This window comes from Zootoca vivipara, chromosome 8 (genome assembly GCF_963506605.1).
Source record: "Zootoca vivipara chromosome 8, rZooViv1.1, whole genome shotgun sequence".
In the NCBI taxonomy this organism is placed as follows: Eukaryota; Metazoa; Chordata; class Lepidosauria; order Squamata; family Lacertidae; genus Zootoca; species Zootoca vivipara.
Window position 1 is genome coordinate 32,716,418 of NC_083283.1, and position 14,245 is coordinate 32,730,662.

Consider the following 14,245-nt stretch of genomic DNA (forward strand, 5'->3'; position numbering starts at 1 on the left):
ACCATCTCTTTTGTCTTTTTGGTGCCTACCTCGTTCAACAAGCCTCTTACAGAAGAGATCTTTCATAGTCTGCCTCTGTGTTTAGCTACCTTAATTGTTCTGTCACTTGTGTGCTCCTTTCAAGAGGAAGGGCAGGAAATGAATTTAATGAATAAAATGGTCTGTAAAACTTAGTAGTGCATGGTTTTTGCTATAATATACTGATGTTACCGATGTTGCAGTCGCTGTCACTGTACACATTGTCATTGGGCAGCTCTGTTTCCTTGCTTTTGGTGAAATGTCTACAGTTCCGTCTTGAAGAATATTATAGTCGCAGTTTAATCTGCGGAGCAGGAAATTGTGAAGCTCTTTCATGCTGTACCAGAAGCTGTATGTGTGTGTGTTTCTGCGTAGCTTTTGGAGAGGCAGAGAATTTCTCTATGTTCCCTAAGCAGGCCATATGCAAACTGACCACAGACCATGCAGTGAAACCTGAAACTCTTGTTGCATACTAATTAGCCCTCCAGGTATTGTTGGGCTAGACATCTTTAAATGAATCCAAATATTCTAAGCAAGGGTGACATCATTTTCTCTTTAAAACTTGTTTCATGATATCTGAAACAGCTTGAAATGGTGGATAGCTTTAAGGATCTTGTGAGAGGTTTTATGATTTTTGTCAGAAAGGTGTCGCTTATGAATATTTTTAACTTGAGAAAGAAAGCGTGAGAGCTATTTTTAATTTTATTCAAATCAGCAAGGCTTGCTTTATTCAATTTACGGATGTGAGAAGTGCACACACTGATTTTAGTAGGCTGTGGTGTGGATGAGTCAATTTAGATTCTGGACTTAATTGTATTACAGGGTTCATGATTTTTTGATGGTAATATGTTTTACTCCACGTACTACAAAATGTAGCAATCCTGCCCTGCTGTTTCAGGGGCTCTCCTGCTCCCTCTGCTGTGTACAAGCTGGACTTCTGCTCAAAATTCGGGCCTTTGGCAACACCAAATTTAGACATCACTTAGAAAAATTGCCTTATTCTAGGAATTCATATCAGTCACCTATGGTAATCTGTGTATCTGTTTTAGAATTTATCAACCCTGAATGAGAGATCATAGGCCAGATGAAGAGCACATTTATATGCTACATGCAAAAGTTGCAGCTTTAATCCATGGCATTTCTAGTTAAAACTGTGCCTGAGCCCTAATCCAAGTAGACAGTAGTGAGCCAGGTAGATAAATAATCTGTCTGGCCTGGTATTAAACAGCTTCATATGTTATGTGCCAGAAAGGTAGCTCTTCAGCCGATTATTGTAAAGTTGCAAGGGTTTTTGGTTTTTTTTAGTAGCCAGGCTGATGGAAATGCCTTTGCTAATCATATGTGTTGATGCAGTTTTTTGTTTACCCTGCAGGGACCCATCAATTCCCAGATGCTAGCCCAGAGGCAGAGGGAGATACTGAGCCAGCATCTGAGGCATAGGCAGATGCAGCAGCAAGTGCAGCAGCGAACGCTGATGATGCGAGGACAGAGTATGAATATGACGCCAAGTATGGTGGCCTCCGGTGGCATACCAGCAACAATGAGCAACCCGCGGATTCCCCAGGCAAATGCCCAGCAATTTCCATTTCCTCCAAACTATGGTATTGCACTTATTTCAACACCTTACATCCATCACAATATTCTCAACTCCAGGATCACAGCTCCTTTCCTACAGTTCTTTATATGGCTCCCATATCTGGAATCTGGAGATACTTGGAATTTTGAGGGCGTGTGTGTGTGTGTGTGTGTGTGTGTGTGTGTGTGTGTGATGGTAGCATTTGAACTTGTCAGGATTCTCAAAATGCAATACAGTATGTTTCTGGTTTATTACAAAACTACCAAAAACACATTAGTTTTGCTAAAAAGTCTTACATCACAAAACAAAGTAAACTGTGGACTTTATCCCATTTCTTCGGCACCTCAAATAAAGATGATGATATTAGTCTTCAACAGGACTTTTTTCACTGTAGTTTATAGTAGCCTTGTTTTGTCCTTGTCCAAAAAAGTCACCTCAAAATAGATTCCATTACTGCTGTACTCCTAGTGAAGGCCATTCCAAGCCGTTACATACTTCTGGCTGAATTGTAGTGTGCAGCATGAGTAAGAATCCGGTTGTGTTTTCCAGGAATAAATCAGCAGGCCGATCCAGGCTTCACTGGAGCTACCACTCCCCAAAGTCCGCTGATGTCCCCAAGAATGGCTCATACCCAGAGTCCCATGATACAGCAGTCTCAGGCCAATCCTGCCTACCAATCCTCTACGGAGATGAATGGATGGGCACAAGGGAATATGGGTGGAAACAGGTAGGTTTGCAACTGGGCTATGTCTCATAGTACGTCAGTTTTGGCCATTGTCATATAAGCTCATTCATGCATTTTTTTCAGCAATCATCTTGTTGAACCTGGCCATTCACAGAACACAGTCTGCAGTGCTGCAGACTAACACCAGAATCATTATTGGGAATTGCCATGGTGAAAGAGAGTGAAATATAACATGTGACTTTTATACATGAGGCCATGTCATATGAATTATACATTCTCTTATGGAGCTATAGGGACAGATCCAGCACTGCATAGCAGTAGCATTAGTTATTAAATTTGTATACTGTCCTTCACCTGCAGATCTCAGGGCAGTTCACAACATAAAATTACAATATAAAAACTACAAAATACATAGTAAAAATAAGAACAACAAACCAATAATCCTCCTTCCCACAACACATTTAAAAGGGCATCAGATGTCAATCAGCTAAAGGCCTGGTTGAAGAGAAACATTGCCTGGCACCTAAAGGTATATCATGAAGACGTCAGCCAAACCTCCCTGGGGCTCTAACAGGAAGCCATTGCAGAAAAGACCTGTTCTTGCATGGCACCTTCTAGACCACTTATGCAATGGGATTTCCCCTTTCTGCCCACTCTCTGCATTCCCTCAGCTGAATTCCTCAATTCCCTGAAGCATTTTTTTTTTGAAATAATAATGATTTATTTATTTGTAAATCATTTGACTTGAAATCATCCAAGACTGCTTTTTCTTCAGTTTTTAGGATCTTGTCTGTTACAAAGACAGTGGACTAACTAAACTACTTAGTCTTGCAGGGCTTTAAATTTTCTGCCTACTGACAGATAATAATTAGATAGATACATACACACACATCTAGGTCACTGCATTGGTTTCTCTTGAATGAGCACGACAACTATGTTTAGATGGCCCTAAGGTTGGCTCAGAATATTTTAAGTGTCTTTTCATCTTGATGGTAAAAGATAAGCAGGAAAAGTTTCTTTTCCAATTTATTACTCTTTTAAAGATGCTATAGATCTATTTAACGCATATATTATTTTGGCAAAAATTGTGGGGAGAATTTTTGCAGACCTAATCATCACATTACTTACAAGCTGAGAAAGAAATGCATGTCTTGTGCACTGATAATCAGACTCCATTTATTGAAGGCGTCCCCACATGCACTAACCCTCTGAGGTGTTCAGGAACGTTCAAGGCCTGGAGGATAAACATATTGATTCTGACATGCTGGTGTGTACTTCATCCTGCAGCATGTTTTCACAACAATCTCCACCACACTTCGGGCAGCAAGCAAACACCAGCATGTACAATAACAACATGAACATCAATGTATCCATGGTGACCAACACAAGCGGTATGAACAACATGAACCAGATGACAGGACAGATCAGCATGACCTCAGCAACCTCTGTGCCTACATCAGGGTTGTCCTCCATGGGTCCTGAGCAGGTGAGAATTCTCTACCTGGTGAAATTTGTAACCAGTAGTTGATTTAATACAGCTTTCTCCAACATGTTACCAATTTTAACATTTGCCCTGGAGACACTCCCCCTCTCACAGTAACCAACTCAAAATAGGGCAAGTCAGCAAAATGTGCCTAAGAATGACAGTGTAAAGAGGGGAGAGAAGTGGAGTTGAGCCCATGGCACTACACCTTGTACGACATGTGTCATACAGTCTGCTCTCTTTATTTTGTTATTTTTTTATGGCTAGAAAGGAGCGCGTGTGCATGTATGCATGCAGTGTTGTGGTTTATTCAAAGATGCTTTCTATTTCCCCCAGTGACTTAACAAATGAGTCTTCTCCCTGCTGTAGGTTAATGATCCTGCTATGAGAGGAGGCAATCTTTTTCCAAACCAGCTACCTGGAATGGATATGATAAAGCAGGAGGGAGATGCATCACGGGTAGGAAACAGTTCACATTTTACCTTGAATCTTTTAAGGAATAGATACAATTTTCTCCAGTTGCAAGTAATATGATTCTTCCTAAGTGGACTACTTATAAAACTATTCTGGCAAATTCATTCTCAAAACTACGGTTGAATAACCCACTTGTATGGTGCACATATATGCTCTGAGGCTTCTCTCCAAAGCTGTTCCTGTGCAAGTTGAACATACTCCTTTTCACCAATGGGACTCCCTCCCCCTACAGCCTCCCCACACACCTTCAGAATTTGCTCTGGAGGTTTAGACCCTTTGGAGCACATTACGGGGCAGCTGCAAGGGGAAAGAGAAGGTGACTGTGTTGTGCAAGTGGGATTCCACCCATGCAACCCTGGATTCCAACGACAATAATGCATTTAACACCAGCTCAGCAAAACGCTTAAGGACAGAAGTGTCCAAAAGCAGGCAAAAGTCTACCATTTCTTTAGCAATCAGTGTTTATGTTTGACTCCCTTTTAATCATTCTTCTTTCACAGTACAGGGGTGCCTCCTGTTGCAGACGGGATCCGTTCTGGAGCTCCAGTCGGATCCCGAGGTTTCTGCAACTGGAGGTGCTTGTTCCACACATGCATGTGGCGCGATAGAGTGCTACTGCACATGCGCGCATGGCGAAACCCGGAAGGATACTTCTGGGTTTGCCACATGTGTATCCTGAAGGATATGTAACGAGGGGCATGTAAGTAGAGGTACCACTGTACCTTGTGTCATATATTGACCTGAAAGATCTCTTGTTTGCTCTGGTGATTTGAAGTACGCAGAGGAGTAAAATTATTTTTTTATTATTATTATTATTATTATTATTATTATTATTATTATTATTTATACCCCACCCATCTGGCTGGGTTTCCCCAGCCACTCTGGGCAGCTTCCAACAGAAGATTAAAATACAATGATTCCTCAAATATTAAAATGTCTTCTAAAAGTCAGATAGTTGTTTATTTCTTTGACATCTGGTGGGAGGGCATTCCACAAGGCGGGTGCCACTACCGAGAAGGTCCTGTGCCTGGTTCTCTGTAACTTTGCTTCTCGCAATGAGGGAACTGCCAGAAGGCCCTCAGCGCTGGACCTCAGTGTCCGGGCAGAACGATGGGGGTGGAGATGCTCCTTCAGGTATACTGGGCCGAGGCCATTTAGGGCTTTAAAGGTCAGCACCAACACTTTGAATTGTGCTTGGAAACGTACTGGGAGCCAATGTAGGTCTTTCAGGACCGGTGTTATATGGTCTCGGCAGCCACTCCCAGTCACCAGTCTAGCTGCTGCATTCTGGATTACTGTAGTTGTAGTTTCCGGTTCACCTTCAAAGGTAGCCCCACGTAGAGCGCATTGCAGTAGTCGAAGTGAGAGATAAATAGAGCATGCACCACTCTGACGAGACAGTCCACAGGCAGGTAGGGTCTCAGCCTGCATACCAGATGGAGCTGGTAGACAGCTGCCCTGGACACAGAATTGACTTGCGACTCCATGAACAGCTGTGAGTCCGAAATGACTCCCAGGCTGCACACCTGGTCCTTCAGGGGCAGTTACCCCATTCAGGACCAGGGAGTCCTCCAGACCCGCCTGCTCCCTGTCCCCCAAGAACAGTACATGCTCAGTTAAGCATTGCTATTAATGCCTCTTTTTCCTTTTTGGTCTTCTAGAAATATTGCTGACCCTGAAGATTGCTCATTTCTTCAACTGACTGGGTTCCCCAGCCCAGACTTCTTACCAGTTTGAAGAGCTGCATATGTTTGGTTTTGCCCCAACTGTTCTGCCAGTCGGTTCTGCTGGAGAAAGTAGAGTTTAGCGCTGCAAACGGAACAACGCCACTCTGAGTGGAATCAAAACCATTGTTGGTGGAGGAGCAGCCTCTTCTTTGACAGTCTGAAGCTAGCGTACAGACAGTTGCTCAGTCTGTTCACTGCATTCACCTTAGTGCAACTTAGATCTCTCCTGCAAAGTAAATGTTGATAGCCAGTTTTCATAAACCGTGTCAGATTGAATGTATTTAAATGTATGTATTTAAGGAAAACCAACCACGCTCTCATTCTGTTCTGTTTTTAGTTTTAGATCTTTATCTCTTTCTGTTTTCCTTCGCTACACAGTCTGGTGCAAAGGATTCAGTTCCATCTGGAAATAAGTGGGTTAATATTAAAACCTCCACTTTAGGAGGTGGGGCGTTAGCTGGATTACAACTCCCATAGTGCTAAATGACAAAATGTGGAGAACAGACACTTAACTAACTGTTTTGGGTAAAAGGTAATCTAGTTGACTAGACATCCCATGCTAGAAAACAAAACCAGTCCTTTTTTAATAGGTTTACATTCGTAAACAGGTTAAAATATCCTGTGAGAGGGCTGTTTTTAAAGCTTTTTTGGTTACTTTGAAACAAAATCATGAGTCAAACCATTCAAATCAAGTTCCCATTCAATTGATTTCAGCATCCTAAAAAATTAACTAAAGTTAGCATCCCTTTTCTCCTGCCTTCACTTGCCCTTTCTCTGTTTCTTTTCTTACAGGATGGAGAAATGAATAACCCTCATTGTATCCCTAGGTTTGTTACCTGAGTTCTAGGTTGCAGGTAACTAGTTGCTGAATAATCATTTTAAATAAGGGTGCATCTTTTGGCGATGGAAGTGGCAGGATTGAGGCATAAAAAAATCAGAACTTAAAGGCATCTGATGTAAATGATAAAACTTAATTCCCCCCCCCCCAATCTCCACAACTGGGGAAAATAATGACTTAAGCTATGGCAGATATCACTACAGAGTTAACCATCATGTGTTCTAATTATTTTGAAGCAGCGGGGACTGAGGACATTTTGTAAGGTACATAAAAACCAGTTTCTATGTAAACAAGCAATAATTTAAGTTGAAGACTTTAGTGTTTTAATTGTATAATTTTGTGAGGTATACATGTTGTGGAGTTGATTTCCAAATGAGGTACTTCAGTATTAAATTAGATATCTTCATAGCTATGTGTGTCTCCTGAGGAAAAAAGTGTTTTGTAAAGGATCACAATGCCTTGATTAGACCTAATTTGTAGGCTTGAAACTTCATTTTCTAAACCTTGCGATTCTGCTCATAAAGTCATTTATCTAACCTTATATTATATGCAGCCACTGTAGGAGCCAATTCTTGACTTTTTTGTATGTTTATATTCTTTCTTAATGAATCTTAGAGAAACTGTTGTTCAGCAGGCCACTGCTTGAGGTGGTTTTACTCTTACCTGCTATGGGTTCTGGTAATGTTTTAGTATAAGCTGGCATCAGTTTCTGTGGACTTAAAATATCAGGAAGCTGGTTGTTTTCGACCTCCTGTTTCTCTCTTCCCCACAATCCACACACTTTCATACCTGGACTCAAAATTTTGGATGTTACTTAAAATGCAATGCATTTTATATTATCTCAATCATCATTCATGTATTTGGGAGGAGGTTTGTTAACCTTGAAATCTTGTTTGCTTGTGATGAGGGTTAAAATATACAAAGAATCTGACTTTCATAGAGTGCTAAGAAAAAAAATAAGGAACATATAGAATTCATTTCAAACCATTTGTTTCCTGTTGAGTGGCTCTCCTGTTACACTGGGAGAAACTGCACTACTGAGCAGTCACCCACCACTTTGTCAGTTAAACTCAAAAGTAGCTATTCAGACAACTGAGCCATCTGGTGGAAATCTATGATATGTCAGCCCTGAGCTCCATAACATTAAGAAAAGTTTTTTAATATTAATAATAAAATTATGTCTGGATTAATATTTGATCATTTTTAACCTCTAGGTTTTGGATTAAGTATTTTACCTTTGAAATATTATCTCTCAGAACATTTTTCAGTTTAAAAAGTAGGCAAATAAGTAATTTTTAACTTGGGCCAGTTCAGAATATTGTTTTGTTTGCCCATATTTAGTTGAATTTTAAAAATAAGTGGTTATATCCATCAGAAATTTTATTGGGGTCAGTGAATTGAAAACAATGAGTAGGCATTTTCTGGTTATTTTAATCATGCTAGAGACAAAGGTAACGATGCCAAATCAATTTCTTTTTTATAATCAGTGTTTCTAATTCCATACACAGTAAAATTGATAGAGATAGCAATTGGATTTTATGCTGGAACATAATCAGTGTTCTCTTATAATAAGTGTGAAGGACTTAAGATGTCTTAATTTTTTTTAAAAAAAGTTACATGTATATAACCACATGGCATAGGGGTTGGACTAGATGACCCTTGTTGGTCCCCCCCCAAATCTACAATTATATGAAAATCCATATAAAGTGATATCATTTAAGTTGATATTTTTCAACATCTAACAGTTAATCAAATATTTTTTAAAAATGGGGACCCCACCAGTCCATTAGTCTATATTAACTGAAAGCAATGCTTTTGTCATTTATATAAAGCATTTTTAATCTATGTGGGTTTTCTTTCTTTCTTTTTTTACAAAAAGGAGTTCATATGGGCTTAACACATGAAAAAGGTGGTTCAGCTCTACTTGCAAAACCCAAAGATACACAATCAGTTTTGAAATGCAACTTAAGCCATTAATTGTTGGTGTGAATTTAAAGTTTTCTAGTATTTGTATGGTAGTATTGCTACCTAAGAGCAAAAGCATTCTCTGCACAAAAGAAAATTACTGTAGTGGCTTTGGTTTTTAATTAGAATTTTCTCCCTGGTGTTTCTTTGTAGACTAAAACAAAATCTTTTTAGTTCCTTTCTACAGGTAAAGCTATGTGCAAGAACCTCAAAATGCTAAAATCTAGCATAATGCCTTAGATCTGTTTTTAAGTCTTGTATATTCCTACATAGCTGTCTGATGTATTATATTTGTATAGTGAATTGTGTACAATTTTGAAATAAGCGCATCATCACTTAGCTTTCAGTCGTTGAATAGAGATGATGGACACATTTCTTCAAGCATTGATTCTTTTTTTTTCCTTTTGTCATTTGTGGGTTTTATTTGTACAGTTCCTCATGAAGTTGCATCTGAGATGTGTATGAGTGTGTGTATATGAAAAGATTATACGAGGGTAAAACTAAGCAATATATAAACTATGGTTCTTCAGGAGAAAGCTTACAGTGTTTTCAGGTTGTGATTTATTTTCAAGACTGAGTTGACTCTGAACATCACTTTGTTCACCTGCATCGATGTTTGTATTTCTAGTGTGAGCAGTTTATGCAAAGGTAGATATATTCAGAGAAATTTTAAATACATTTATGCAAGTTAATATTGCTTTGCTGATGCTATTTGCTTATTTGATGTTAAATAATGCTATTGTAAATAAAGAATTCTGTTATTGCATCATTTAATAAATTTTAATGCCTTCGGGTTTTACATGGCTTTAGACATAGCAACATTTCTTCTGTTGTGCCTTTTGTGCGTACAAAAAGTTGTGCCAGCAGAGTCACAGCATCCCACTTGGTAGATGGCGCTGAGTTGAATTAAGACAGCAGGGCTTCCTCATTGGTCCTCTCCATGTACTGTCTCTAGAGCTGGCATGCTTAAGTCATTCCAGTAATGGACTCGTTAACGCCTGGGTTCAAGTGCAGTTAGCACAGCCTGCCATACTAAATGTATATACTAGGGCAGGCTTCCCCAAACTAAGGCCCGCAGGCCAGATGCGGCCCACGAGGCTCTTTTATGTGGCCCCCAGCACCCCCCGCCGCCACCTGCTCTTAACGGTGTGGCGCGGTGCGGCTGCCCACTTCCAGGTCACCGGAGCATCAGAAATAGCTTATGCGCATGCACAAGCGTCATTTCCAGTGCACTTCCGGGCCGGAGGAGGCCCGTGCGCATGCGCACAAGCTATTTCCGGTGTTCCAGTGACCTGGAAGTGCACCGAAAATTGTGTGTGTGCATGTGTAGGGGCGCGTGCTCCGGCCCGCAGCACAATTGGCGCTGGCGGCACCGGCCCTCGGCGAGGTAAGTTTGGGGACCCCTGTACTAGGGTGATGACTTTTTTACAACCTCTCTTCCCTGTATCATAATTTGATGAGCTTTCTTTAAAGATTAGATAAAATCTTACTTTCAAAGAGATTTGATTAAAAAACCCTCAGGCACAAAATGATTTTAAAAATTTTATTTATCAGGTTTTTTACCATTTTTGAAGTCACTGTAAGCAGATATAAAATTGAACCCAAGCTTTAGAGTCACATATATACAACATTATATAGGATCATCAAAAACACAAGGAAGCTTTTTTTTAGCTGCAGTAACAGTATACACGCGGCTAGAGGATGATGTTTTGCTACTTCTCCTGTAGGTTCTTTTCCCAGCATGTCTGACAGGGTCTGCTGGCTGAGTTTTGAGGTCCCAAAAAGGGGCTTTTTACCTTGCGCAGGTGTGACATTTGTATATCCTATGTTACTAAGAACACTACCCATTGTGGAATGTGGTGTTGTGTCCAAATTTGATACGAAATATATATAGAATTGTTAATACACTTTTATGAAATGGTAAAACGGCATGCAAAAAAATTAAAAACTGTGTGTAACCTTTTTTAATATTTCAATGGAATATACCTCATTTTAGTCATTAATAGGCAAAAGTTCATCCATTCGTGCTACAGGAAATAATTTTTGAGGGGAAAAAATGAAAAAGTCATCACCCTAGTATACCTTGGAAACCTGTGGGCAAAATCTGGCCGTTTGCTGATAAATGATCCTACCAACCAGTGTTCCCTCTCACCTGTGGCCTCATGCAGTACAGGATGAGCAGCAAAAACTGAGGGGAATGTGTTTGTGAACTTGCCTATCACTTCTGGGCTATTAAAAAGCAGTGAGGGGTGAGCCCATGCATTCCCCCCCCCCCCCACACACACACTATTCCTTTGAGGACAACTACAGCAAAGAGCACTGGCTTTGAGTGCTGCATTGTTGTAGGGTGGGTGGGTGGTGGAAGAGGGACACAACTTTCAGGAAATGCAGGGCTTTAAAAAAAGAGGCAATGGAAGAACTGGACCCACTATGCAAGCCCTTTTTCTATTACTATTTCAACATTAGTGTCTCAGTTGCTATCTGAACCATCTTAAAGAGCCTGTATAATGTAAACTGGTTGCAAGAAGCACTTGAAAAACCCCAACAATGTCTACGGAGCTGTCATTCTAGCACCTTAAGAACCACTCCTACACACAAGTCCTGCATATCAGGGCCCCTAATGGTACTACCGGTATATCTTTTGATGAGGAAAACTATGGCACGGAAAGGATTGTAAGTGGTGGGAAATAACCCTTCTGTGTGGCATAGAAACACAGATACACATTTCTGGGGAGGTATTGCAGCCAAATAGTGCTGCTTAAACTTTGTTGCGGAGTAGAGTGTATTCTCATTTGCTTTTTCTTTAAGACACAGGAAGTTGCCTTATACCAAGTCAGACCTCTGCTTCGTTTAGCTCAGTACAGTATTGTCTACACTGACTGTAGCTCTCCAGATTTCTAGAAGAGAAGGGTTCCCAGAATCATAGAATTGTAAAAGTTGGAAGGGACGCTTAGGATCCTCTAGTCCAGGCATACAAGGGCGTAGCCAGGATCAAAACTAGGGGGGGGCAAGCCATGGTCGTTCAGGGGCGGGGCCAAGGCACAGAAGGGGCGGGGCCACAAAGTGGGCGGGGCTAAAGGGCCAACGGGCCTGATGACATCGTGGCGGTGGCAGCAGCGGCCACCTTGTGCTTCTGGGGCTGGTAGCATTGGCGGCTACCCTGCTTGGCTGGAGAGGACGGGAGGGTCGGGCAGGCGAGAGGGGGTGGCAGGGCAGGCGAGGGCGAGGCAAGACACAGCCGCAGCCACGACGGCTCCGAGGCGTTGCTGCATATCAGCATAATATTTCAACCATGGTTCAAGCCCCACCTTAGGAAAAAAATCCTGCATTGCAGGGGGTTGGACTAGATGAGCCTTGTGGTCCCTTCCGACTACAATTCTATGATTCTATTGATATATTACCATAGCATATGCATCATTCTGCTTTCTTGAATTGTCCTACTCCTAGGCATAGCATCCAACTCCTAGAGGCCTAGGTGCCCCCCCCAATTACTGGTAAATACCGTATTTGAAAGAGTCATCCCCCCATGTTGATGGGCTTTCTATGTGGGGCTTATCTGCCCCCCCCCCCGTATTTTATTAAGGATGGAAGAGGGAGGGAAGGAAGGAAGAAATAGAGAGATAACTCATATTTGTGGGTGTCTCTTCATGATGCTGTGATGCTGGAACTCTGCAGCAAGAGGACAGGAGGGTCGGGCAGGCGAGAGGGGGTGGAAGGGCGGGCGAGGGCGGGGCAAGGCATGGCCGCAGCTACGACAGCTCTGAGGTGTTGCTGCATATCAGCATAATATTTCAACCATGGTTCAAGCCCCACCTTAGGAAAAAAAATCCTGCATTGCAGCGGGTTGGACTAGATGACCCTTGTGGTCCCTTCCGACTACAATTCTACGATTCTATTGATATATTACCATACCATATGCATCGTTCTGCTTTCTTGAATTGTCCTACTCCTAGGCGTAGCAGCCAACTCCTAGAGGCCTAGGTGCCTCTCCCCCCCCCAATTACTGGTAAATACCGTATTTGAAAGAGTCATCCCCCCATGTTGATGGGCTTTCTATGTGGGGCTTATCTGCCCCCCCCCCCGTATTTTATTAAGGATGGAAGAGGGAGGGAAGGAAGGAAGAAATAGAGAGAGGGATAACTCATATTTGTGGGTGCCTCTGGGTGACGCTGTGATGCTGGAACTCTGCATGTACAGGAGCCTTGTAAGCAGCTTTCTCTCTGCTTGATTTACAGCAGGCACGTCCAACAGGTAGATTGTGATCTACCAGTAGATCACTGGATGTCTGTGGTAGATCACTGGTAGGTCACTGGCACCCCTAAAAAAAGCTCACCCAAAATTTTCCTCCTCCCTCAAAAAAATTGAACTATGACCTGAAGCCCTAAACAAAAATGGGCCTCCCTCCCTCCTAAAAGAAGCTCAACAAGTTTGACCTAAACCCCCCAAAACAGGGCTTCCCTTCCTTTTAAAAAAAACTCAACAGCTTTGACCTGAACCCCCCAAAAGGGGGTAGATCACCCCCAGTTTTAAACTCTGAGTAGATCAGAGTCTCTTGGGAGGTGGCCACCCCTGATTTACAGTATACAGATGCAGGAGGAGGGGCAGACTGGAACACCAATGCTTTTTATAAACATCACTGTGTCTGTCAAAGCTACAGCCCCCCCTTTCTTATTCACTTCCTTTTAGCCTTGCAGAGCCACCTTAGTCAAATTGAATCCTCTGAGTCTGCACCCTCATTAAATCGCCAATAGAACTCTTAATGCTCCTGAATGCTCATTAACAAGTCCCACTTAAGAACAATAGGGTGAAATGGTCAGCTATCAAATCTTGCCTGGGGATATATGCTCCATTGTCTTAACTGCTTAACTACTGGTAGCCACTTTGCTTTATTTATTTGATGTGTTTTTGTTACTGCTGTGTCCCCCCCCCCCAGCAAGCGGAGACTTAGCTGCTCTTGCTGAAGCAAAGCCTTTTCCACTTCAGTTTTTGGAGGGGAAAAGTGCTGGTTATGGTCTGTAAAATACATTAATTTTTTTGCTTCTAGGGGGGCAGTGCCCCCTCCTGCCCCCCCTGCCTACGCCCATGCAGGCATAGGCAACCTTGGCTCTCCGGATGTTTTGGAACTACAACTCCCATGATCACTGGCCTGTTAGCTAGGGATCATGGGAGTTGTAGTTCTAAAACATCTGGAGAGCCAAGTTTGCCTATGCCTGCTCTAGTCCAACCCCTTGCAATGCAGGAATATGCAGCTGTCCCTTATGGGAATCATGCCTGCAACTTTGGCATAACCAACACGATACTCTGACCAATGGAGCTGTCTAGCTGCCAACTAGATAGCTGGAGATTCCAAGGATTGAACCTGGGAACTCCTGCATACAAAGTCAGGTGCTGTGCTACTGTGCACAGGATCCTTTCCTAAATCAAGACCTCCCCATCTTTTCAGCACCACCCCACCTTACTACATTTATTTGCATCACCC

The 14,245-nt window shown here is 42.1% G+C and overlaps 1 protein-coding gene across 9 annotated transcripts in view; it reads left to right on the plus strand.

Annotated features, from left to right (window-relative positions):
• NCOA2 (nuclear receptor coactivator 2) overlaps window positions 1–11,058 on the plus strand; it is a 131,605-nt gene extending 120,547 nt beyond the window's left edge. For 6 of the 9 annotated variants that reach the window (XM_035125670.2, XM_035125667.2, XM_035125671.2 and 3 more), the window contains exons 19-23: window positions 1,391–1,619; window positions 2,144–2,321; window positions 3,567–3,765; window positions 4,132–4,221; window positions 5,898–11,057. In XM_035125670.2, the coding sequence (XP_034981561.1) occupies window positions 1,391–1,619; window positions 2,144–2,321; window positions 3,567–3,765; window positions 4,132–4,221; window positions 5,898–5,909 (708 nt within the window). In that variant the 3' untranslated portion in view covers window positions 5,910–11,057. Of the gene's footprint in view, window positions 1–1,390; window positions 2,322–3,566; window positions 3,766–4,131; window positions 4,222–5,897 lie in introns of those variants that run through there. The other 3 variants (XM_035125669.2, XM_060277755.1, XM_035125675.2) reach the window with 2 other exon arrangements.
• The last annotated feature ends 3,187 nt before the right edge of the window (window positions 11,059–14,245 follow it).